This window comes from Lissotriton helveticus, chromosome 5_1, assembly GCF_964261635.1.
Source record: "Lissotriton helveticus chromosome 5_1, aLisHel1.1, whole genome shotgun sequence".
Lineage (NCBI taxonomy): Eukaryota > Metazoa > Chordata > Amphibia > Caudata > Salamandridae > Lissotriton > Lissotriton helveticus.
The window spans coordinates 1,062,271,859-1,062,296,993 of NC_136065.1; the positions used below are offsets into that span (position 1 = coordinate 1,062,271,859).

At 44.3% G+C, this 25,135-nt stretch overlaps 1 protein-coding gene across 1 annotated transcript in view; it reads left to right on the forward strand.

Annotated features, from left to right (window-relative positions):
- OGA (O-GlcNAcase) overlaps positions 1–25,135 on the forward strand; it is a 621,684-nt gene that overhangs the window by 50,645 nt on the left and 545,904 nt on the right. Inside the window, 1 exon segment of the mRNA XM_078643616.1 lies at positions 21,753–21,804. Within this exon segment, the coding sequence (XP_078499742.1) occupies positions 21,753–21,804 (52 nt within the window).

Sequence of the window (25,135 nt, forward strand, 5' to 3'; positions counted from 1 at the left end):
GTGGCCTCCCGCTCCGGGTCCTTCTCTCGGGGCTCCCTCCTTGGCACGGGGGCCCCGCAACAAAGCTTCACCCGGGTCCCCCTCCTACCTCACGGGGACCCGGGGCTCCGACTCGACTCCTTCTTGCCTTCCCGGCCGCCCGGACAGACGACCAATCCCTGCGCGGCGTTGGCGGGGGCGGGCCAATGACGCGGCCGGACGCCCCCGTCACATGGGCAGGTCGAGGCTGGCTTCTCGGGCCCAGCGCGGCCCTTTCTCTACTCCGGCGGCCCTCTCCTCACATCGGGGGCCGCCGCAACGCTGCACACCCCAGCAAGGGGGGGGGTCTCCTCACGGCGGCGGCGGATTCCGGCGCTGCCACGCAGCGCGTGGCAAAGACAAGGGGTAGGCTCCCTTTTTCAATTAATTATTTATATAGCAGACAGCGCGATGACGCGAGGGTAGGCTCCTCCCAGTATGATTCTCCTCAGGAGAATAGCGCTATTTACAGCGCACTGCTCCTTGCCACAGACTCCTCAGACCACAGCGCTATTCACAGCGCACTGCTCCTTGCGCCCACACGGCAGTTCTGGGGCAGATTAGCGCTTCCAGATTATAGCGCTTCCTAGGGGGAACACAGCAGGCCCTCAGAACGCGTTTTTCTTCCCACAGCGCTATTTCTCCTCACAATCTTCTCAGCACTATGGCGCTATTCACAGCGCACTGCTTGTTCAGCAGTCCAGAGGCAGGTTGACTGAGGCAGATTAGTGAGGCACAGTTCCTCGGGGGCACTATCCTCCCCGGGCAGCTCCTCCCAGTCCAGCGCTTCCACAGGGGCCGCAACTTCCCAGTTCAACGCTTAAGGCAATGCAGCAGCAGCACTTCCAAAGGGGGCCACAGCTTCCTGGGGGCACCAACCTCCCCAAACAGCGTCTGACAGGCGCACCTCACGGAGGGGGGGCGAATAGTTCCACAGCCAGCCCCAGGGGCACACTCCTCACCTCCTGGGGGGTTCAAGCCCACAGCATTCCTCCTCATGGGGGCACCTCTTTCCTTCAGCGCTGGCGTAACTCCCGGTTCCCACAGTGTCAGGGACCTGGGTAGGGGCCCTCCCTTGTCAGGGGCCCATGGGGACAGCAGCGGGGGGTTTATAGGGGTGCAGGGCCCAGCTCACAGGCCCATGTGGCGGTAGCACCTCACAGCAGGTCCCCTCTCTTCTTTGTCCCTGCGCTGACTGACTCTCTGGTGACACTTCTCCCTATTTATACCCTCCTCCCAGGCAGTGCCAGGACCTTCTAGAATGTTGGCACATCTAGCCTAAACTGGTTCTAGGGGAGGGGGTGAGCACCCTGGGTGCCAGGCTTTCCCTCCAAAAGCTAGGGGTAGCTGGGTAATATTATCTAGACCGCTGACCTATGTCAGTCCAGTGGCAAAACCCATGGCCATGGCATCCATTTTAAAAGCAATACATTTCAGTCAGGTGCAGTTTTAAAATGGGGGTGCAGTTTTAAAATGGGGGATTTTACAAGTGCTCACATTATGTCAGGTAATTACATTTTTCAAAAGGGGTCTCACACCACTCATGGCCTATACAGGTTTAATCCCATGGGGGAGACAATCCAGATAAGGGGGTCAAAAGCGAAAAATTTTGGGGGGAAAAGGCCAAGTCCAACATTGTGGCACACACAATTTTCTCTTGTCGTTTCTTTTCTTTAGTGTTCAATAGTTCCTCACGCGGACCGTACCATGTCCGCTTCATTGATTTCTTTACTAATCTATTAGGATATCCTCTCGCTAATAATTTGGTTGTTAGGATTTATGCCTCCCTTATATAGTCTTCTTTTAGGGAGCAATTTCTACAAATGTGTAGAAATTGCCCAATGGGTAATCCATCTCTTGAGTGCTCGTGGGTGCTGGCTTTTATAGGACAATAGGGTGTTGCGGTCCGTAGGCTTCCTATGTAGTGTAGTATAGATCAATCCTTCTTCATGTGTAATGTTCAAATCTAGGAAAGCTATACTAGATTTATTCAGTGTAGAGGTAAAAGTCAGATTCTAAATACATATTCTTTTGTTTTCCTTGGATGTCCCTAACACTGTAGGTCCTGAAGAGACCATACACCCTTATTAGGGTCGAAACGCCGTAATTGCTTAAATTATGTTTGATAATGGGCTGGACAGAGGGGGCAGAGAATTCCATTAAAGAGGAAAAATAGAGAACCAGGAAGCAGAAGCAAGGTGGTTGCAACAATGCAGTACGCACTTGTGGGTTCCCGGCGCAGAAAAACACTAAATATTCAAACTCTTGCACGGAAACATGACCTCGGCGCCACACTTACAATTCCACCTCTCACTATAATTCAACAAGCTAGCAACAACATCTCACTAAACTCCACAGCACCGCACTGTCCTCCGTGGATTTCAGAAAGTTTGGACACCAAAAGGAACAAAGGGCAATTAACCAGCGTTCAACACAATAACTGTAATATAGGCAGAGCGGATGTATTAGTTACGAGTATATGTTTAGAAAAACTAACGTGTGTTTAAAATCCTTTCCCTTCAATAAACCTCATCACCTCTTTACCGTGGGATAGGATCGTCCACCTAACTACTGTCACCATTTCTTGACCGCTTAACATATTCTCTGGCTCCCAAGCGAACCTAAACACCATTTTCAAAACATCCAGCCCTTTTCACCACAAGAGGGAGAAAGGAGAGCCCGACATGTGAAAAAATGGAGCAGGAGGCGGATGAAAATATTATGAGAATGAGGTGCACTCGCCCATGACGCTCTCTCTCACCCAAGACCATTCCTGGCTCCGTGCACCGGTTCAGCTCTCTTGAAGTGTTGAAGAGGCGGGGTTTGCACTTCAACCACAACAGGAAGTAGAAGCGACGTATACGCGATGCGATATGGTGGATCTAATGATGGGCTCACGTTTCGTGGATCAGGGGAAGGGTGGCGGTGAAGGTTTCGCCCCCAACCATGCACAGATAGAATGTGGCTCTTCACACCATCTTATAGACGGGGCCACTGGAATTATACAATTATGCGTCCGTGACGATTTTCGCATAATGATATAGCTGCTTTTGCCTTTTTATTTGGTGAAAATTTTGATTGTCTAAAAGGGAGCAGGCATTACACTTTAATCACGTGGCATTACAGAAAATGAAAATAATACATGTGGATCACATACGTTACATACAGTAGCATAATAACAATACTGGTACCATCTCAAATATCTATATCCTCACGTTTCTGCAACCCCTTATCTGTATTCTTCTAGTCCAACACTAGCGCGGTACCGCAAAGTCAGCTGCGATGCAAAAGTAAACACGCTGCTAGAGAAACTAGCGATGCAAGCGTTTTTTCCAGCAACCGGCGAGGCAGGGACACCGCTCTCTGCCTGCAGCTCTTCAGCCTTATAGCGAGGGCATGAGACTACCTGCACTGCATTCCTTCCATTTGGCTCTGCTGTGATGCAAGTATAAGCTTGAGCCCGTGATTGATTGAAATGGAGGGGGGAGGGAGAGCGGGGGGGTGTGGAGGAGCTGGGTAAATAAATACAAGAATGAAAGCAGAACCAGTGCGGCGCTCATGAAAGGGAGCCGTGTTGATTCAAATGCCTCATACAGCAGCACAACCCCCTTCTGTGACTGAGGGGGAGTGAACGCGGAGACGGTGGGGTGGAGGAGCATAGGAATCGTTCAGCAAACACTAGCCAGCTGCTCAAAGGGCTCCAATTACAAAGGCATGCTACAGCGTGAAAAACAGATGGCACACTGCATTTCAATTAAAAGAAGTGCAAGCAGAGCGAACTAACACTGTAGTTAGGCGCCGCTGTATCGGGACTAGGAAGTTAGCAAATGACCAACAGCCAAGAGAAAGGGAGATAACAACACTACCACAAGTAAGCCAATAGGAAGCAAAAAAACAGATCACATGAAGTTTAAGCCAACATACAGATTACTTTAGGACTCGCTGAGACAGCGCATACGCTGCCAAGGCGAGACCTAAAAATAGCAGGATAAATGAGCAGCATGAGCTACTTATTTATTATTCACTGCTCCGCTAAGGATCACCCTATAATGCCCTACAAGGGCGTATTGTTTATATTTCTTTAAGCTTGGTCATGTCCCTAGACTAGAGAGGGGTACAATGAGTCCTTTATGTTGTTGGGGGCCGCATGGAGTGCATCAGCCTCCCAGCAACATTAAATCCATGACCACAGTAGGGCTTACCCAGTATTTTTTATAGCACTGCTAGCTGGAACTCATTGCTCATCCGCTGGAGGGATCGGCCTCCTTGTGGGTCATTTTTTATGATTACAAGGCCCTCTTGTGCTTGTTTTTATGATTGCATTTTGTTGGCTGAGAAATGTTAAAAGAAAGACTCAGTCATGTTGATTTGATTAAAACTTTATTGAACATTTTATTTATAATCACTCTTATTTAACATTGCATTTTGTGAATTATACAGTTGATTACCTTTCAGTGGCGATTTTTTCAGAAAGATGATGGATCTTCAATAGAGATATATCTATATCCAGATGTGTGTATGTAATGTATGTATGTGTGTGTATGTATATATATATATATATATATATATATATATATATATATATTATATAAACCTCGCAGTCCCCAATTAAGAAAGAGCCAGTGGAGACCAAATCGATGGCAGCAGATTTATTCTTGAACGGCAGCCTGCTAGCAGTGGCTCTTTTGACAAGTTGAAAATAACACCATGTATCACAGCCAGACGCATGCCACTGATGAAGAGAGCTGTTGCTCTTGAAACGCGTATGGCAGCTTACTTGGTGAAAGCATCTCTGTTTAAACCTTCTGGCAAGTTGGTGAAATAAAGGAGTTCATTTTTATCGTGTGTGGCTTCTCCCCGAATTGGGTTCCTGCGAAGTTTTGGATGTGTAACGGCCGTCCCGGTCGTGGGGATGGAGCTCGCTGCTGTAGCAGAGCCGGCGTTGTCATCAATTTGGGGCAACAAAGGACACGGACGTTCTGGGGCACTGCAGGGGTTGCCCTTGCAACACTCCTTCAACAACTAAGAAGCGGGGCAGGCGGACGACAGCGGCGTGCCTTCCCGCCCACTTGGGTTTTATTTTCATCATTTTTCTTGGGCGTGTGCACCGAGATAAAGGACTACAGATCCCACAAACGCCGCTGCGACTTGACACGCCCAGTGGGCGGGGACTGAACATTTATCTACACGCTCCAGAAACAGATGTACTGTGCCACTGATGAAGAGAGCTGTTGCTCTTGAAACGCGTATGGCAGTTTACTTGGTGAAAGCATCTCTGTTTAAACCTGCTGGCAAGTTGGTGAAATAAAGGAGTTCATTTTTATCGTGTGTGGCTTCTCCCCGAATTGGGTTCCTGCGAAGTTTTGGATATATATATATATATATATATTCACTGAAAAAATCATAGGTTATAGACCATATATAGTTAGGAATTAGCATTTAAAAAACCTTATTTTACTCGCACAAAACCATTGAAATTCCATATATAGTTAGTTGCACTAACTATATATCGCGCACCCGCAATCCACTGCTGATCATGTCACATATTACATCATTCATGACATGGTCAGTGACATCACTGATGACATCACTGATGACATCTCAAATGACATCACTGATGAGATCACTGATGACGTCATCCAGTGACTGTATAATTCTGTAAAGTTAAAATATGTCTTACATATTGAAGAATGAATGGATGTATAAGTGTCTTGATGAAGGATTTAGTAGGGGCATGGCTGACTGTATGAGTGACTGATTAAATGTGTCTCACTGAGTGCATGGGTTAGTGACTAAACTGTCTTAATTTGTGCATCATTATGTCTGTTGTTCTGTAAACTGCTGCATGTGTTGATCATTAGCTATATGATTAGCTGTATGGGTTATTGATTGGTTGCCCAAGCATTTGTATGGGAGACTGAGTGTGTGTGTGGGTGGCTGGGAGGTGTATGACTCTCTGCATAGATGTGTGAGCAGTTGATTGACTAGATGTATGGGTTCAAAAGTGCATGTGGAAACAGCTGTATGGGCGGTTGACTGTGTGCATGAGTGTATTGGTGAGTGAATGGATATCTCAGTGCTACATGTCAAAGTAAGTACATATGTAAAACACAGTACATGTGAGAGTTGACATATATAAATAACTGTGCATAAGAGCCAGTGAATGTGTGAGTGGCTGTATGGATCATTGTGAACTTGTATCCAGGATTGTATAAGTGAGTAAATATGTTTTAGTATATGTTTGAATAAGTAAGGTGTGTATAACTGTATAGTTGAGGAAATGGAGGTGTGATTGATTCTTTGCATGACTGACTAAGTGTCTGAGTAACTCCATGGATGAGTGACAGTCTATGAGTGTCTGTTTACACTGAGTGTATCTAAGGTTATATTAGAGTCTGAAGAGGTTCATCGTATTATCACATGAATGATGTCATCAGTGATGTGATCAGTAATGTCAAATGAGATGTCATCAGTGATGTCATCAGTGATGTCATTTGAGATGTCATCAGTGATGTCATCAGTGATGTCATTTGAGATGTCATCAGTGATGTCATCAGTGATGTCATTTGAGATGTCATCAGTGATGTCCTCAGTGATGTCACTGACCATGTCATGAATGATGTAATATGTGACATGATCAGCAGTGGATTGCGGGTGCGCGATATATAGTTAGTGCAACTAACTATATATGGAATTTCAATGGGTTTGTGTGAGTAAAATAAGGTTTTTTAAATGCTAATTCCTAACTATATATGGTCTATAACCTATGGTTTTTTCAGTGAATTTTCAAGGTTTTGTAAATGCTAATTCCTAACTATATATGGTCTATAACCTATGGTTTTTTCAGTGAATTTCAATGGTTTTTTAATAGCAAATATCATAAGCTGTCGAATGTCAAGTACGTGGTAAGTGAAAACATTTTCGTGTTTATGCACACTGATCTGCTTTGAATGGTGCCCCCCCCCCCTCATTTCTATTAGGAGTACTCTCTCTTTGCAGATAGTGAAAGGTAGTTAACGCAGGCCTTTGCCCCCGTTGTAATCCGTCGTGCCTGCTTCTCTCTCCATTTGATTGATTGTTATCCAAGTATTTACTGTTTTAGAATTAGTTCTCTTTGGTTCATTCTCTATTTACAAACAAACACAGAGTCGCAATACTCTGTTTAGTCTTTGCAGATAACGAAAAATCGTGTAAAAGAAAAGGAATCGAGCAAAATCAGTAGGCCACTAATGGGATCTCTTTTTGACCTCGCTAAAATAGAAACATTAGGAACAACCCCTCATGACAAATACAAAACTAGTGAGATGAACTGAACTCCACACAATGATGGCTGCAAAACAGCTCGGCTCCGCCACCCACCCCGCCCAAAATAACGATAAAGAGCGGCTGCCATGATTGGTTGCGGAATGGCCACGACGGAGCTACGAAATGGTGCTGCTCTCATGCTAACCCCAGCTTCAGTCTGAAACATCCAGAAACACTGTAGACTACCAATTCGATCAGTTCCGGTAGCGCCCCAATGTAACCCGGTAGAGAAGAACTAGCCCTCCCCTCTTTGACTGATGGTTCTTGTTGCCTGTCCCTTCTGTTGTCATTTAACAGAACTATTTAGCCTGCTGAAAGGGGTTGTGTTCCGACCGCTGGTTGGTGGAGACATTTTGACTATATTCTGGACCTGCGTTGTCGCGTAATGCGTCATATGACGCGCCGCGTTAGCGCATCCGGAAGTCATCCGGGGCGCGCAGCGCGTAACGTAAGCATAACAAGTCATGTGACTTGTTAATAAAACTTTTCATTGGTTCATTTTACTTTTCTTATTGTAATGATGAAAGGCTTGGTCATATGACCTAAAAATTACGCTTTTCATTACTTCCGAACATTATTTTTTCTTAAATATATGTTATAATGTTCCAGGCTAATGTACTTTCCCGGAAATTTTACAACTGTCCTGCAAGTAAAATATATTCTTTTTTCGAGAAAAAGAGCGTTTCTTCGTCCCATGACGGAGCCGTTGAGCAAAAGAGGGTCGACCTGCTGTCTTAGTCGCCGATACGCCTGAATATGAGATTCTTATCGATCACTTTATGTTGCAGGAATAGAAAACACAACAGCCCTTGACCATTTATCTTTACTGCGTTCCTTCGTATTATACCTTTTACCCTTCATGTAATTGGTCTGCTTTATTTCACTTGCCTTTTAATGATTCTAAAACAGTGACTATTATTAAAAACTTTACCAATGTATATACTACTACCATGTTTTCTTTTAAAAACCTTTATTGTGAAAATTTCATTATACAAATACGAGCCTATAACCACGTGGGCCTGCCACGGAGCAAACTGTAATCGTATATGATGAATAGACATTTACACTGTAGAGGAACGTAACGGGCGGGCCATTAGGTTGCAAGAACTAAGGTGTCTAACAGTTACGGAATCGGTGGACGTACATTTTATAATTAAAATACGACAGGGCCAGTTACAATAAAATTATCTAGATATACATTTGCGGGCAAGTACCATGGGTGACGTTAATTCGAACTTTCAACAGTACAGTAATCAATAACACATCAGAACTTAATATCAATAGGGATGTCGAAATATTCAATCAATTCTCGTCCCCGCCCGCCATGTGCTTCAAAACTGCATACGTATCTCGTGATTTCAAGGTTCTGCAACCAGTACACAACAAGGAGTTACGAGTCCCATTTATTCCGGCGCCATTTTGGGCGAGGACGGGCAGGTCCAGGATATAGTCAAAATGTCTCTACCAACCATCGACTATGATGATGTTCATATGCTGTATTTATTAGAGTAACACTCATCTGTCCACATGAAATTAATGTGCCACAATCTAAACATGTCATTTTAATCTTTCCAAAGTTCTTCTAAATATTTGGGACCGTTTCCCTTGCCTCTGAAGCTCTCAGTGCCACTTCTTTGATGAATGTACTAGCAGGTCAGGGGTTCTCCTCCAAATCTCTCTTTTATGCAGCACTATAATTAATTGGTGCCACCTCTCCATATGACGATGCATGGTATAGTTACCACAACTATATTTTTTTTCGGTTCCTCTGGAGAGTTCATCGTGGCAGATGAAGCGTGTAACGTACCGGGCATTTACCTTTTTTTGCATGTACAGGAAAGGAAAAAAAAATCGAGCGTCCGAGTTCTAAGGTGTCCCAGGGCCATTTTAGTGGACCAGGCCCAAATCCAAAGAACAGGCCGCCATTTTGAGAGTCCTCTTGCAGCCGCCTGTCGCTGTAGCATCAAGAGCAGCCGAAACTCAGCTGAATGGCAACTGAAACGGTAAAGGGGCGCCCCAGTACAGCAGACGAGCCTCCACCTAGGAAGGCCCATTCACGCCGCCTCCCCCCCCCCCTTCGGGCACCCCACGCCGTTATTCGGAGCAGTATTGTAGGATGGCCACACCAGTGCGGCAACTTGCTAGACATCACCTCGGTGGTAACCGAATCTCAACGCCTTGTGGTGTCTTCTATTCAGAAAACATTGTTATGCTGCCTTCGACCTATTCGCCGCAAGTGCGCACACAACTCAACTGCATGGCTTGCTAGACACCACCTCGGTGCCATCCGGATCTTGGCATCTCAGCGCCTTGTGGTGTCAGTCAGAAAATATTGTTGCGCTGCCTTTGGCCCCATTCGCACATCAGTCCGCTACTGACACCATCTCACAGGCCAACAGGGCGCCCCACGCCGACTTTTACCATTGTAGGATGGCCACACCAGTGCCACAACTTGCTAGACACCACCTCGGTGCCATCTGGAACTTGGCATCTCAGCGCCTTGTGGTGTCTTCAATTCAGAATATATTGTTGCGCTGCCTTTGGCCCCATTCGCACATCGGTCCGCTACTGACGCCATCTCACAGGCCAACGGGGCGCCCCACGCCGACTATCAGCATTGTAGGATAGCCACACCAGTACAGCAACTTGCTAGACATCACCTCGGTGCCATCCGGATCTCGGCGCCCCACTGCAGATGAAGTGCCTCTCAACTATGAAACCACCACGGTGACATCCGGATCTTGGCGCGTTGTGCTGCCTTCGGCCTATTCGCACATCGGTCCGCTACTGACGCCATCTCACAGGCTAATGGGGCGACCCACGCCGAGTTTCAGCATTGTAGGATGACCACACCAGTACAGCAACTTGCTAGACATCACCTCGGTGCCATCCGAATCTTGGCATCTCAACGCCTACTGGTATCTTCCATACAGAAAATATTGTTACGCTGCCTTTGGCCCCATTCGCACATCGGTCCGCAACTTAGACATCACCTCGGTGCCATCCGGATCTTGGCATCTCAGCGCCTTGTGGTGTATTCTCTTCAGAAAATATTGTTGCGCTGCCTTTGGCCCCATTCGCACATCGGTCCGCAACTTAGACATCACCTCGGTGCCATCCGGATCTTGGCATCTCAGCGCCTTGTGGTGTCTTCTACTCCGAAAATATTGTAGAAAATATTGTTGCGCTGCCTTTGGCCCCATTCGCACATCAGTCCGCTACTGACACCATCTCACAGGCCAACAGGGCGCCCCACGCCGACTTTTACCATTGTACGATGGCCACACCAGTGCCACAACTTGCTAGACGCCACCTCGGTGCCATCCGGATCTTGGCATCTCAGCGCCTTGTGGTGTCTTCAAATCAGAAAATATTGTTGCGCTGCCTTTGGCCCCATTCGCACATCGGTCCGCTACTGACGCCATCTCACAGGCCAACGGGGCGCCCCACGCCGACTTTCAACATTGTAGGATGGCCACAGAAGTGCGACAACTTACTAGACACCACCTCGGTGCCATCCGGATCTTGGCGCGTTGTGCTGCCTTCGGCCTATTCGCACATCGGTCCGCTACTGACGCAAACTCACAGGCCAACGGGGCGCCCCACGCCGACTTTCAGCATTGTAGGATGGCCACACCAGTGCGGCAACTTGCTACACACCACCTCGGTGCCATCCGGATCTTGGCATCTCAGCGCCTAGTGGTGTCTTCTATTCCGAAAATATTGTTGCGCTGCCTTCGGCCCCATTCACACATCGGTCCGCTACTGACGCCATCTCACAGGCCAACGGGGCGCCCCACGCCAACTTTCAGCATTGTAGGATGGCCACACCAGTGCGGCAACTTACTAGACACCACCTTGGTGCCATCCGGATCTTGGCGCGTTGTGCTGCCTTCGGCCTATTCGCACATCGGTCCGCTACTGACGCAAACTCACAGGCCAACGGGGCGCCCCACGCCGACTTTCAGCATTGTAGGATGGCCACACCAGGTCTGCAACTTGCTGGACACCACCTCGGTGCCATCCGGATCTTGGCGCGTTGTATTGCCTTCGGCCTATTAGCACATCGGTCCGCTACTGACACCGCCTCACGTGCCAACGTATTTTCTCCGCATTTTATACCCTATGCCGCATAACAGGTCATGTGACTTGTTTATAAAACTTTTCATTGGTTCATTTTACTTTTGGTTTCCTAATGATGGAAGGCTTGATCATATGACCTAAAAACAACACTTTTCATTGGATGAAAACTTTTTTTTTTTCCCAAACGATGAAAGCCCCACCTTGTTTCTGGATGTTTCAGACTGAAGCTGGCGTCCGCAGGAGAGCACCACCATCTCGTAGCTCCGTCGTGGTCATTCCGCGAGCAATCATGGCAGCCGCTCCCCACCAGAAGCCTGCAGGAGTCGGGGCCCCCAAAACTTTTGATGAATTCTCAAGGCGGAGGGGACGCTTTCGAGAATGGGGTCCAAGACCTAGCAGACAAGCGTCCGATTTCCAAGGTGTCCCAGGGCCATTTCAGTGGACCAGGCCCAAAAAGGAAAGAGCCTGCCGCCATTTTGAGAGTCCTGTGACAGCCGCCTATCGCTGCACCGCAAGAGTGGGCGCAACTCAGCTGAATTGCGGCTTTTGACACAGTGGACCAAAAACGGACGGAATGGCAACTGAAACGGTAAAGGGGCGCCCCACTACAACAGATGACACTCCACCTGGAGAGGCCCGTTCACGCCGCCTCCCCCGGGGCGCCCCACGCCGTTATTCGGAGCAGCATTGTAGGATACCAAAACCAGTGCGGCAACTTACTGGACATCACCTTGGTGCCATCGTTCTGCTGCCTTGGAACTATTCGCACAACAGTTTGCTACTGATGACCCACCCCCCGCGACGCCCCACGCCGTTATTTGCTGGGTGGCAACTTACTAGACATCACTTTCGTGTCATCTAGATTTCAGCGCGTTCTGCTGCCTTGGAACTATTCGCACAACAGTTTGCTACTGATGACCCACCCCCCGCGACGCCCCATGCCGGAAATCTGGACGTTGTGCTGCGTTGGGACTATTCGCACAGCCGACCGCTACTTCGTTGTTTTTCCCTAAAATTGTTTATATGTTATTACTATTTTTGTTTTCTTGTATATATTTATAAATTATTAAAGTTTTATAATCTTACTACTTTGTCGGAGTGCTATATATTTTTAATGTGACACATAATTGTAAAAACTTTGATGTACAAAGAGTCATCCCTGGAATCTTCCGCTTCAGGCTCGGTCCCCTCCCCAATCACAATACAGGATGGTTTTCAGATAATAGCAACGCTTCTGCTGTGACGGATCTCATCGAGTGTGGCCCTTGATCTACTATAACTCCTTTGAAGAGGGGTGATTCTTTACAGCTGTGGCCATAAACTACATCTGCAGGGCTAGCTGATACCCTAGGACCAGCCTGGACAATCGGACACAGAGGAAAAGGAGTGTCAGAGGGTGCGGTAGTGAATAGGGCGAAAGGGAGGTGTCGGGCAGGCACAGGGTGTGATTCTCAGGGAAGAGCAGCGCAGATGGGGGGAGGTTTATTACCCATGCATAAGACAGAGAGCGGGGGTGACCACTGCCTGGGGGAGATGCTTGCGAGGGTGGGGAGCCATGCTAAGGATCGACAGCGTGCACAGAGTGGGTCTGGTCAAGGCATCTAAAATGGCTGCCGTGCACGACAAAAGTGTGGCATTTGAAAAAAGACAAGATGGCGCAGACAATGTTTTTCAACACTTCCTGATTTCCTTCGAATCGAACGTTAACAGACGTTGGGGCATATTACCAAAGTTAAGCGATATTTATCCCTAACGATGCTTAGCAACGATTTTTTTACCGTCAGAAATTATCGCAGATAAACCTTGCTATTATCAAGGTTTATCGCAAATACGATAAAAAACGACCGCAATGCATTAATATCGCTGAAAACTCAGCGATATTCATGCATTACCGAGCTAATGCTCTTAGCCATGTTATCCACCTCCCATTGGATAACATGGCTAAGAACTGCTCAGGGCAGGTGCTAGCTTTTGGAGATATTCGCGCTTATCTCGAATATTTCCAAAAGTTGATAATAGGAGATAGCGATGTTAGCGACTGTTTCCAGTCGCTAACATCTTGGCATGCCCACTTTGCATGTCATTAGTGATAAATATCACTCACATGCAAAGTGGGGCCCAAGATGGTCGCTATCTCCTACTAGCCGTCGCTAACTGGTGTTAGCAACAGCTAGGTAATACAGATATAATTTTATCTCCGCGAAGCGGAGCGCTGTTACAGATATATATCTTGTTTTTGAACGTTAATTTCTCAAAATGCACTGAAGCACATATATTGAGACCTAGCAAAGGCACATCGGGCTACCAGTCCCTAATATTTTACCAAGTTTCGTGCAAATCCATTCAGCCGTTCGATTATTATTATTATTTTTTGTTTTTTGCCCCGCGGGGCCCTTTTAAAACCTCCACATCAAACCTAGGGGGTCAGCGAGGATCTACTATGCCCCCTTATGGTCATTTGCCCCTTCGCTTTGGCCTCCTCTTGTCTCTCGATCCTACCGAGAGACAAGATGGCGGCCGCTACGGACTGTTTGGAATGTTTACAGACACCGGAGAGCCAATCAGCTTCGCTTCGCAAAGCTCCGTAACGCGAAAAGTACGCGAAGCGGTGCGCTGTTACAGATATATATCTTTTTTTGAACGTTAATTTCTCAAAATCCACTGGAGCACATATATTGAGATCTAGCAAAGGCACATCGGGCTACCAGTCCCTACAATTTTGCCAAGTTTCGTGCAAATCCATTCAGCTGTTTTATTATTATTTTTTTTTTTTTTGCCCCGCGGGGCCCTTTTAAAACCTCCACATCAAACCTAAACGGTCAGGGAGGATCTACTATGCCCCCTTATGGTCATTGGCCCCTTCGGTTTGGCCTCCGCTTGTCTCTCGATCCTACCGAGAGACAAGATGGCGGCCGCTACGGACTGTTTGGAATGTTTACAGACGCCGGAGAACCAATCCGCTTCGCTTCACAAAGCTCCGTTGCGCGCAAAGTACGCGAACTGGAGCGCTGCCCGGTCCGCTGTTACAGATATATATCTTTTTTTAAACGTTAATTTCTCAAAATCCACTGTAGCACATATATTGAGACCTACAAAAGGCACATCGGGCTACCAGTCCCTACAATTTTGCCAAGTTTCGTGCAAATCCATTCAGCCGTTCGGGCTAAAAGTGAGGCCAACCGCCCTATGGAAAACTCAATGTTAAAAACACGTTTTGGGACCCCCCTTTTTTCTCGGCCCCCCCTTGACGAACCCCCCCCAAATTTTCAAGGGCTGCTCAGAAACAAAATGTGCAATTTTCCTGAAAATTTCAGCCAATTCCGTCCACAAACGCCAAAGTTATTAGACATAGAATTTTCAAAAAACCCATAGAGAAAAAATCCTAACTATATATACCTACTGGCGACCGCCAGTAGGTAATGTATGTATGTATATATATATATATATATATATATATATGTGTATATATATGTATATATGTATATGTGTATATATATGTATATATGTATATGTGTATATATATGTATATATATGTGTATATGTATATATATATATATATATATATATATCTATACTACTATTATAAAGAGAGAACTTGCACCTTTAGGCAAGGTAAACTCGTGAACCACAGAGCCAATCTACACACCCGATACATCTATGAAAATGTCAGGGTGTGTAGATGGACATAGGCTATATAAATAAAAATAAAAAAGTAAATTAAAAAAAGTAATTTTGAAAACAAAGTAGTCCCCTGAAAGTAGCGCTGGCCGCGACGCGACGTGCGTGATGACCGGTACGCGACGTGCGTGATGGCGACGAAGGAGGAGAGGTGGTGCAGTGACCAGCGGCTGTGCAGTGAGGAGCGGCGGCACAGGTAAGGAAAGGGAAAGTTTACACGGAGCGCGGAAGTGAGTCGGGCGGGAGGGGGGGGCCTTGTCCGTGTCCGTGCAGGAGGCCAGGCGACAGAAGCACGGAGCGCGGGAGTGGACTAAATCACTTTGCATGGAACCCCAGGCCCACCCACCCCACCTTGCCCCCCTTCCCCTCTGTATTCCAACTTTACTTGCGTCATCGGGCAATAAAACTCACACATTCTGCATGTAATGACAAGGGAAGGCATTCGATGGATTAGCGATTGACAGGCCGATGAAAGATTCACTAGGCTCGAGCCGAGCACAAAACGAGCGGAGCTTTCCTGTGGCTTCTGCCTGCCCTGCACGTCAAGAATTAAAGAAAAAACATTAATCGTCGATGTGAAACAGGAGAGGGAAAGAGTGCTCCATTTAGAGGCTGAATGCTGGCACAATGTGAACTCAGAAAACCTGGGATTTTCCCTGCCTTCCCCGCTTTACCAAATAGTAGCAAATGATTTATTTCCCCGCGCATCCTTCTTTTCCTTATTGCATTCGAGAGCGCTTTGAAGTGCACGAGTACAGGGTGTGCGCTATACAAGCGCCGCACTTTTGTCGGATTTAAATAGACTACACGGTTGCTCCATGTAAGAATCTCAGCCACATGTCAGGGGCACGCGACAACTGAGTTCCCTCTTAATTCACTAACCGCATTGTTGTCATGGCGGGAGGTGGGGCGGCACAAATGTTTTTAGGTTGTAAATTGTCACTTTCAATAGTTGCTCTCAATGCAGTGTTATAATTTGATATACTACGTTGAAACGCTTCTTCATGTTAGCAAAATGCAATTTAAAAACATTTTGAAGTGTCTTTATCATATCTTCTATACTACTATTGGAGGCCAGGCGACAGAAGCACGGAGCGCGGGAGTGAGTCGGGGCGGGCGGGGGCCTGGGCGGGCGGTTGGCCCTGAAGCCTGATTGCCCCCAGGCAACGCTGGGGCGGGCTGCATATATATATATATATATATATATATATATATATATATATATATATATATATATATATATCAAATCTTCCACTTCAAAAGACGACAGCGGACCCACAGGTTAGACGTGCTTAAAGTTTTATTGTGCTTTTCCCCGCACCTACGCCATAACGCGTTTCAAGCCTAACGGCCCTTGATCACATGACAACGCTCTGGAGAGATGTCCGGCTATTTAAAGTGACAGTGCATTTACAATACTAAGTACGTCATCATAGACATAGTAAAAATATCAGTTGTAATTCGTAATATTTTAAAAACAATGCAGTTCTAAAATACTTAAATCAAATCGTAAGTATAAATATACTATAATTATGTAATGGTTTACCTCCTAAAATATGAGTGTTACTAATTCTAAAATAGAAGAATGGCACATGCCAAATCTAATCTAGCGAGTCAACCCTTCACATTGTTGGCGGGCTTGGTGCGTAAATGTAAAATACAATATCACCTGTTATTAAAAAAAGATTATTCTTAGATATAACAAGTCAAGCACCTTTGATTTATGTACATACGAATTCCATAATTCAATTATTTCTAATCATAACGTCTTCTGATGATGTTGTAACTTATTGAACATACCCTAATTTGCATTTAAATGAAAAAATACTCCCAAACAAAATAATAAAACACAAGTGATTAAAGTGTTAACAAAAAAAAGAATTTTTTTTAGTACTGAAAATATTTTAAATTGTTTTTGAATAAAACATTTCATTTTTGTATAGGATGTAGCGACTACAACCAAAATTCACCTAATAATGTTTCAAGGTCCAAAAAGATATTCCCAAACACATTTTCAACATGTGACCTGTATATTGACTTTGTGTAAAATGTATGTGTATAAAGACTAGGTTAGTAAATTCTTTGACATATAGAAATGGGCTAAGGACATGTATAGAAGTCCTCGCTTGCATTTAAACCTGAAGTTTGCTTGCTATCTAGGTTTAAAATATAATGTGTTTCTAATCGGCGAAGGATCTCTTCCCTGTTGCCCCGTCTGAGAGGCATGACTGCATCTATCGCATAGTATTTTAAAAGATTTGCATCTTTTTTGTGGCAGTCATTAAAATGTCTCGCGACTGGGTATGTTTCGTCGCAGTTTGTAATGGCCCTCATATGTTGGAGCACCCTTTTATGCACTGGGAGCTTTGTGCTCCCCACATATCTCAAAGGGCAGGGGCACTCCAAAACATAAATAACATACTCTGTTTTTCACGTTAGGTATTTAGAGATTGGAATTTTATAATCCACAAAGGGTGTTGAGTATGATGTGATATTTACAGGCTTTGTAAGAGGCGCACCTAAAGAACCCTGTGCGGGAGCTAAGCCAGTTGGTCTTAGCCAAGACCTCCGGACTACTGCTCACCAAACTGTTTTCCATAGATGGCGCTTTCCTGTAAGTAATTGCGGGAAATAAATGAGCTTGCATTTTCAAACTTGGGTCATTTTTAATCAGCGCCCAATGTTTGCCCAGAATTTTCCGAATTGCACAATGTTGTTTGCTAAATGTTGTGATTAGGTGTACTGGATCAGATTCTGGTGATGCACTACAAGTTTCCTTCATCGATTTTAGTCACCAGCGCTTCTTCTCTGGTTAGGGCCTCTGTTCTTTTAATAGCTGCCTTGATAACTCTATCAGAGTACCCTCTAGCTAAGAAGCGTAGTCGACAAGCCTCTTGTGCTTCCCTCACATCTTCAAGTTTACTGCAGATGCGTTTAATTCGTAGAATCTTCCCATAGGGGATGCTATGAATGAGGTGCTTTGGATGATGGTCAGAGGCGTGCAGAAGTGTTACCTGCACTGGCTTTACGATGTAATTTCGTTTGGATTGTACTATTTTCTATGTATACTTCCACATCCAAAAAGTTCAGTGAAGTAGTACTTAAGTGAGAAGTAAATTGCAGATTCAGTGAGTTGTCATTGAGATCGTCTATAAACGCTACTGCTTACTTCTCTTCCCCCTTCCAGATGATAAATAAGTCATCTATATATCTGAGAAGGCATACAACATGTTCACGAAGTGTATCGGAGTGTGTGACCCCTAGGACCTGCCTTTCCCATAGCCCCATGTGTAAACATGCGTAGCTAGGGGAGAAGCAGGATCCCATTGCCACACCCCTGGTTTGTTGGAAACACATCTGTTGGAACATGAAGAAATTGTTTTGTAAACAAATCTCTATCATGCTGACCAGCATTTTGTTGTGTGTGAAACAGTGTATCGGTCTCCTGTCCAGGAAGTATTGGATGGCCTTAAGCCCGTCTGCATGATTAATGCTCGTATAGAGCGATGTCACATCAAGCGTGATTAAAATGAAATCATCTTGCCATTTTGCAGATTGTAATTTACGTAAAAAGTCTCCTGTGTCTTGCACATAGGAAGGTAGCTTGGTGACATGCTCTTGCAAGAAAAAATCTATGTATTTTAATGTGTTTTCTAGAAGACTGTTGCAGGCTGAAATAATTGGCCTACCCGGTGGACACACCGAGGACTTATGTATTTTTGGTATGAAGTAAATACAGGGAATCACCGGGTTTTCATTCTTCAGAAATTTAAATTCATCAGAACTCAACAATCCTAAGCCTTTCCATGCCACCAATTTAGAATAAAACATGTTCCATGTTGATCTAACCATAGGCAAATCCGCCCTTTTGTAACATGATCTATCATTCAGGTGATCCCAGGCTTCCTCAAGATACATGGTTCTAGGCCAAATGACTATATTGCCACCTTTATCTGATTGACGGATAATCACAGATTTGTCATTGTGCAATCTTTTAATCAATTCGTGATATTGTTTGTTTTGTTGGGAAACAGTAAATTTACAACGTGATACAGTATGATGCAGTTTTTTTATGTCAGCAGTAACCAGTTCATGATAAAAATCGATATTGTCCTTAATCATGATAGGGACGAACGTTGATTTAGCTTTAAAATGTGTCAACGCAGTATATGTCCCTGTGTCCACTGTGCCATTTTCTTCCTGAGACACTTGAGTATTTTCGCTGAGAAGGTCAACCAAGTCAATACGCTAATTCAGGTCACCTGCAGTTAAGTTCTCCCTATTATTTGCTGAAGTTGTTATACATCCAGAGACAGCGCCCTTTGCCTGCCTCGTTGAGAAGAACTTTTTTAATTTCAGTTTGCAAATGTATTGGTAGATGTCAACCCTTTTTTGTGCATAGCGAAAATTGCTTTCTGGACTGAATGATAATCCAAGGGACAAAATCTGTATTTCTGCCTCAGTAAGCTCAATGGTAGATAGGACACTGGTTTGCGATTCCACGTGTAATTTCTGTTGTTTCTCTTGCCTCTGCCGCGTCCTGTAGCATTTCCTGAGTTGGTGACACTTGTAGTTTTTGTAGCGTCTGGTTTTGTATCTAGGCGATCCCGCCTTATACATTCCATTTCCTCGACCAGGGAGTACCGTTGAAACCCCAAATCATTACTAGGGCCAGCCTGTTCATTTTCAGATCCACTGTCCGGTACCGAACTGTAGTCGGACAGAGAAGTCTGGGAGCTTGCAGCTGAGGGCTGATTGCCGGATATCGCATTAAGAGGTCCTGATGCCGTAGATGTGATTGTGTTCTTCTTGACTGTATCATAGCGCTTAGCGAACGTGAAGACCTGCCCTCTTTCATAATCCTGCTTATCGCGCTGAAATTTAAACGCCTTACGTTTCCTGATAGACTCTTCCTCTTTTCCAACATCTCATCCCTCATTTTTATGTTTGCCGCATTTTGCTCACATTTAGCCAACTCTAATTCCAGGGCAAATGATTTGCTGCTCATAAGCTGTACGATCGATCATCTCCGCATATTTGACTAAAATTGTCATCAAATTCATCGAAGATGGGAGATTACATTGTGCCCATTCAGTTAATAAATTGGGGTTTGGTGCTTCATATGTCGGGGCTAACATTATTCGGAGCCCACGAGGTACTCTACCCACCTCCAGGTAGCGGGACAAGGACCTATGTTCCCACCACTTTGCCTGTTCACCCTTTTTGAGTTTCTCCAATTTTTTAATATTGTCTCTGTAGGTCACATTAGCCATATCCAATGTTAAGGGTTGTTGGTAATTTGGCGTCGCGCTTAAAGGTTCATCGCTGAACATATCAGCGGCTGCCTCTTCCCGGCACAGTGCAACTTGTTATGACAAAATGTCCAAGTCGGCTTACCATCACACTCCTTCACTGAACAGTTCAAACGGGCCGACTTCTTTTTACGGCTGGTCTGCTACTGCGGGGTCAGCCGACTCCGTTGATAGCTGCCACTCCGCTGTTGGTATGTTCCCAGTTGTTCAGGGGCCAAAACGATATAATTCCCATACACGAAATTGAGGTTGTTTCCAAACGGAAACTCTGCTTGCAAGTCGATTTGCCCAATTCGAAAGAGGGGTTCCGCTCACCAAGAAAGCCACTCGGTAAATATGCAGCAGTAGTAGCCAAATCTTCAACTTCAAAGTACAACAGCGGACCCACAGGTTAGAAGTACTTAAAGTTTTATTGTACTTTTCCCCGCACCTCCGCCATAACGCGTTTCAAGCCTAACAGCCCTTGATCACATGACAACGCTCTGGAGAGATGTCCGGCTATTTAAAGTGACAGTGCATTTAAAATACTAAGTACGTCATCATAGACATAGTAAAAATGCAGTTCTAAAATACATAAATCAAATCGTAAGTATAAATATACTATAATTATGTAATGGTTTACTTCATAAAATATGAGTGTTACTAATTAATATATATATTCACATTTATTCACTCTAATCAATCTAATAAGCCCACTTTTTTTTATATTTTGGTGTTTTACTCTTTGACAAAATCAGTAAGTCTGTGTGTTTGCGGCTAGGCCCTGCGAGAACAAATGTACACTGCGCATTGCTGAAGGCCGTGTGCTGCGGACTTAAGGGCACTTTCGGGGGCTTGGCGCAGGGTCTAGCCACATGCCAGGCCCTTCTTCCAAATGCATGCAATGGACACTTTTGTTTAAAAAAAAACAAACCTTTAAATGCATTGAAAAAAAGGAAAGGTAAAGGTACTACTTAGTTAGGAATTGTATAATATGTTAAGGTAGATTTTAATGAAAAAACGTAGACATTCTCTGGGAAAAAAATACAAATGTTAAAGAGCTATTATAGTTGGGTGAAAATGTCAGTAAAAACATACCGTTTTAAATTAACAAGACCTCTGAAATTCCCAAGTTATAATTTTCTGAATTAACTTGTTCTCTGAAGTATCTTTAACTCATGACTTTGCCATGCACTGCTTATTGCTGCACTGATAATGATTGTAATATCTTAAATGACATATTTGATGACAAGGCTGTAGGGGGTGTGTGGCACCAGCTTATCAAAACTTTTGCTGAAGGTTATTTTATTCCATAATATGGTCTTTTCTTTTTTGCACAGGCCAGTAGTTTGATAGTAACAACTTTTATTTTTTCAGGATTCTATGGAAGGCCTTGGATTATGGAGCAGAGGAAGGAGCTTTTCAGAAGGTTTGTGTTTTCTTTTGTTCTTCGATGAGACGAGAGACTTAATCTTAATTTACTTTGAGAAAAAAGTCTTGTTCACCACCTGGACAGTTCACAGACTCTGAAATGTGTAATCTGCACATCACCAGCCAATTTGATATACGTTTCTATGTTTAGAGAAACCGTAGCAGAGCGAAGTCATTAAGGTGTGAAATCAAAATAAAACGCCTGCAACAAACCATAACTTTTTTGTGAGCAAGGACATCATTGTTACAGCAGGAGAGCTGAAAACTGTTTCTGGTATCCCCTGGAATATATCCCTTAATGTCTGTTGTGCTATGAATCGAATTGCTGTAGTCTGATTCGATTGATGGGCACTCTGTGCAGTTCTACCTCATTTTCCTGAAATAATTATTCACTAGTCTTGTGAGGTAGTCACTAATTTCTCCACAGATGCCACACGTGTGGTTTGGGTCTGGTCAGTTATGGCAAATATTCCTCCTTTTCATTACAGTACAAAATGTCCGTTGTTCATCAAATTAGGTGTAGTGGAGCTGCTATCGTCCACATTACGGTCATACTCCTCTTTTATTACAGTCACACACTGAATCTTTGCATGGAGACATGCCAATTTAAGTCCAGCCTAGGCAGCGTGCATGCGATGTCGTCATAATCAAAATTCCTTTGTTTCGTAATCTGTCAATTGCATAACAAGTTCATAATTATAAACAATTTCATCATGCACAGATCATGTCCTAAAAGCTACTTTCCATCTTAAAAATTGTAAAACCGAGTCTCATTAGAAAATCTGATTCCATATGAAATGTTGTAAAGTGTTATCCACTTTGGCTTTTCTCTAATAGACCAGGAGTCAACTGAGTTCTCCTCTGCCTTAAGGCTGACCACAAAAATTACACTGCAATTGCACACAAACTGGTCTCCAAGCATTTGGATAAAGTAAAGTGCTACCCAACATTGTCTAAAATTGTATTTCCGTACAATAGGTAAAATATATTTTTTCCTAGACTCTCTATAAAATTTACAAAAGAAAACCAAGTGCAAATCTGATTGTGAGGACGAACCGACACATTGGCATAGAGGTAAGTCTTGAAATGAGTGCCTATTGCCCGGGTGCCACAACATCAAGGGTATATAATTTAATCAGAACCTTACTAATATAAAACGGTGTTGTGAGTTGGAAACCTGTACCAAGTAGGAATGATTATCCTGAGGGATGATTGGCAAAGGTTCCCTGAGGGTTTCAGATGATGGGCATCCCTTCTGTCCCGAATGGATTTGAGGCAGAAGTTATCCTTCAGTTTGGCTTTGGAAATCAGCCTACAGCTAGTTGGATTTTCATAAAGTTTAGAAAGACCCAGTGCCCCTAAGGTGATTTTTACGCAATGCAACCATTTAATTTGATCAACATGATCCAATTTTAGGCAATCACTCAGGATGTTTCGTTTTAATTTTACAGTCTCTCGCCTCCAAATAGAATGCCACAATGTAAGTGGTGCTAAACGTATTATGTCACAAATAAATGAGTACCCCAATACACTGTGGCAGCTATAATTTGAGCATGACCGCGGGAGGGAGAGTAATTTTTTATAAAAAAACCATCCTCGATACGCTGTATGGTATGAACATTGGTCATTGCCCAGATCCATGCTCTATATGTGGCCACTGATAATGCTTTGGCCTTAAAAAACCTTCAGGATTTCTGGGATTGGTTTAGACCTCAATTGTTTTAGAAAAGCTGAAGCTGGCCATTATAATCTTTTCAAAAGATAAACCTCTATTTGCTACCATACTGTATGGTGTTAACTTTTCATCAAAACAGATCCCCAGATAAATGACGGTATGGACAACCGCCAACCTGCGTGCTTCTATATGAAATGATGGTCGTTTTTTTAGCCTCTGTCCTGCCACTAGTATTTGTGTTTTTTTGCCTCATTGACTTTAAGGTCCATTTTTTTCATTAAATTAGTATAGGCATTGATTAGGGTCTGCAGTGCCTTTCCCTTTCTTGCCCATCAAACCACATCATCTGAATAGAAGGATGGGAGGGGGGGGACATTTATGTGTGGGATGTCGTTGTAGACCCCAACAGTGCGGCCCTCACTCCATTAGTGTAGAGCGAGAACAGGAAAGGAGCGAGAATGCAACACTGGCTAACTCCCTCGGGATTTTAAATGGCCTCGTGCATACCCCTTCCTACCGTACCGTACAGTAGCCGTGTATATCTGACGGATGAAGACTATTATGGGTTCCTCTATGCCCATTGTTTCCATAATTTGGGATGTGACATGCAGTCAAAGACTGCTGAGAGGCTCATAAAGGCCAGATATATGTTTCCCTTCTTAGCTACTGATCATTCGGCCATGACCAGGGTTATATGTAGGCACTGATCAATGGTTCCTCTACCTCTTTTAAAACTGCACTGGAATTAATAGTTTACGGTCCTCTGCCCAATCCTCTATCCTGTTTAACAATAGTCAGCCCATTAATTTAACTGTCCAATCTAACAGTGAAAGGTGCCTATTATTACAGTGCAATAGCACAAAGATTTTTCGTAGATGACAAGTGGGCACAGCCCGTGACCCAAAGTAAACCAGACAAAACAACGAAAAATTCAGGCAAAAGCGAGCAAAGCGGTCTGTGTACTTGTACTCAGTGGACAGACTTGATTATGTTTTTGAACACCATTGCACAAATCATTATTCGACATTACTAGTACATATGGTGCTAATTGGTAGACGACGTTTCGATGCCGACACTTAAATACAGGGCATCATCTTCAGGACAAGAAGTTACATCATGTTTGTCTTGGAATCAGAATTGACATTTGCCTATTTAAACTATACACAATTAACAAGGGGGAGAAAGAGAAATAAAGGAAGTTGGTGAGTTTCAATTGCTAGGCATGTTATCTCAGACCAACCGTGACATGAATACATCGAAGTGACGAAGGAAAAAATTATTAGATTAACAGTGAAATGTTGAATAATGATTTGTACACAGACCGCCTTGCTCCCTTTTGCCTGAATTTTTCGTTGTTGTCTTATTTACTTTGGGTCACGGGCTGTGCCCACTTGTCATCTACGAAAAATCTTTGTGATATTGTTTATACTTACAAAATAAAAATCCTGTCCGGCTGGACAAAGGACATACTTACTATTTAGTGTATGCCTATCATTCTCTTGATCCCTCAAATACTAGGGTCCACTGTTCTTTACAATAAATTACCGCCCAAGGTCCCTAGTGCATTACCTTCGGGTTCCCTTGTTTCTTTATAACATCCTGGAAAGGACAGCTACTAGATTCCATCTGTCAATACCGGTACAGAAAACTGAGT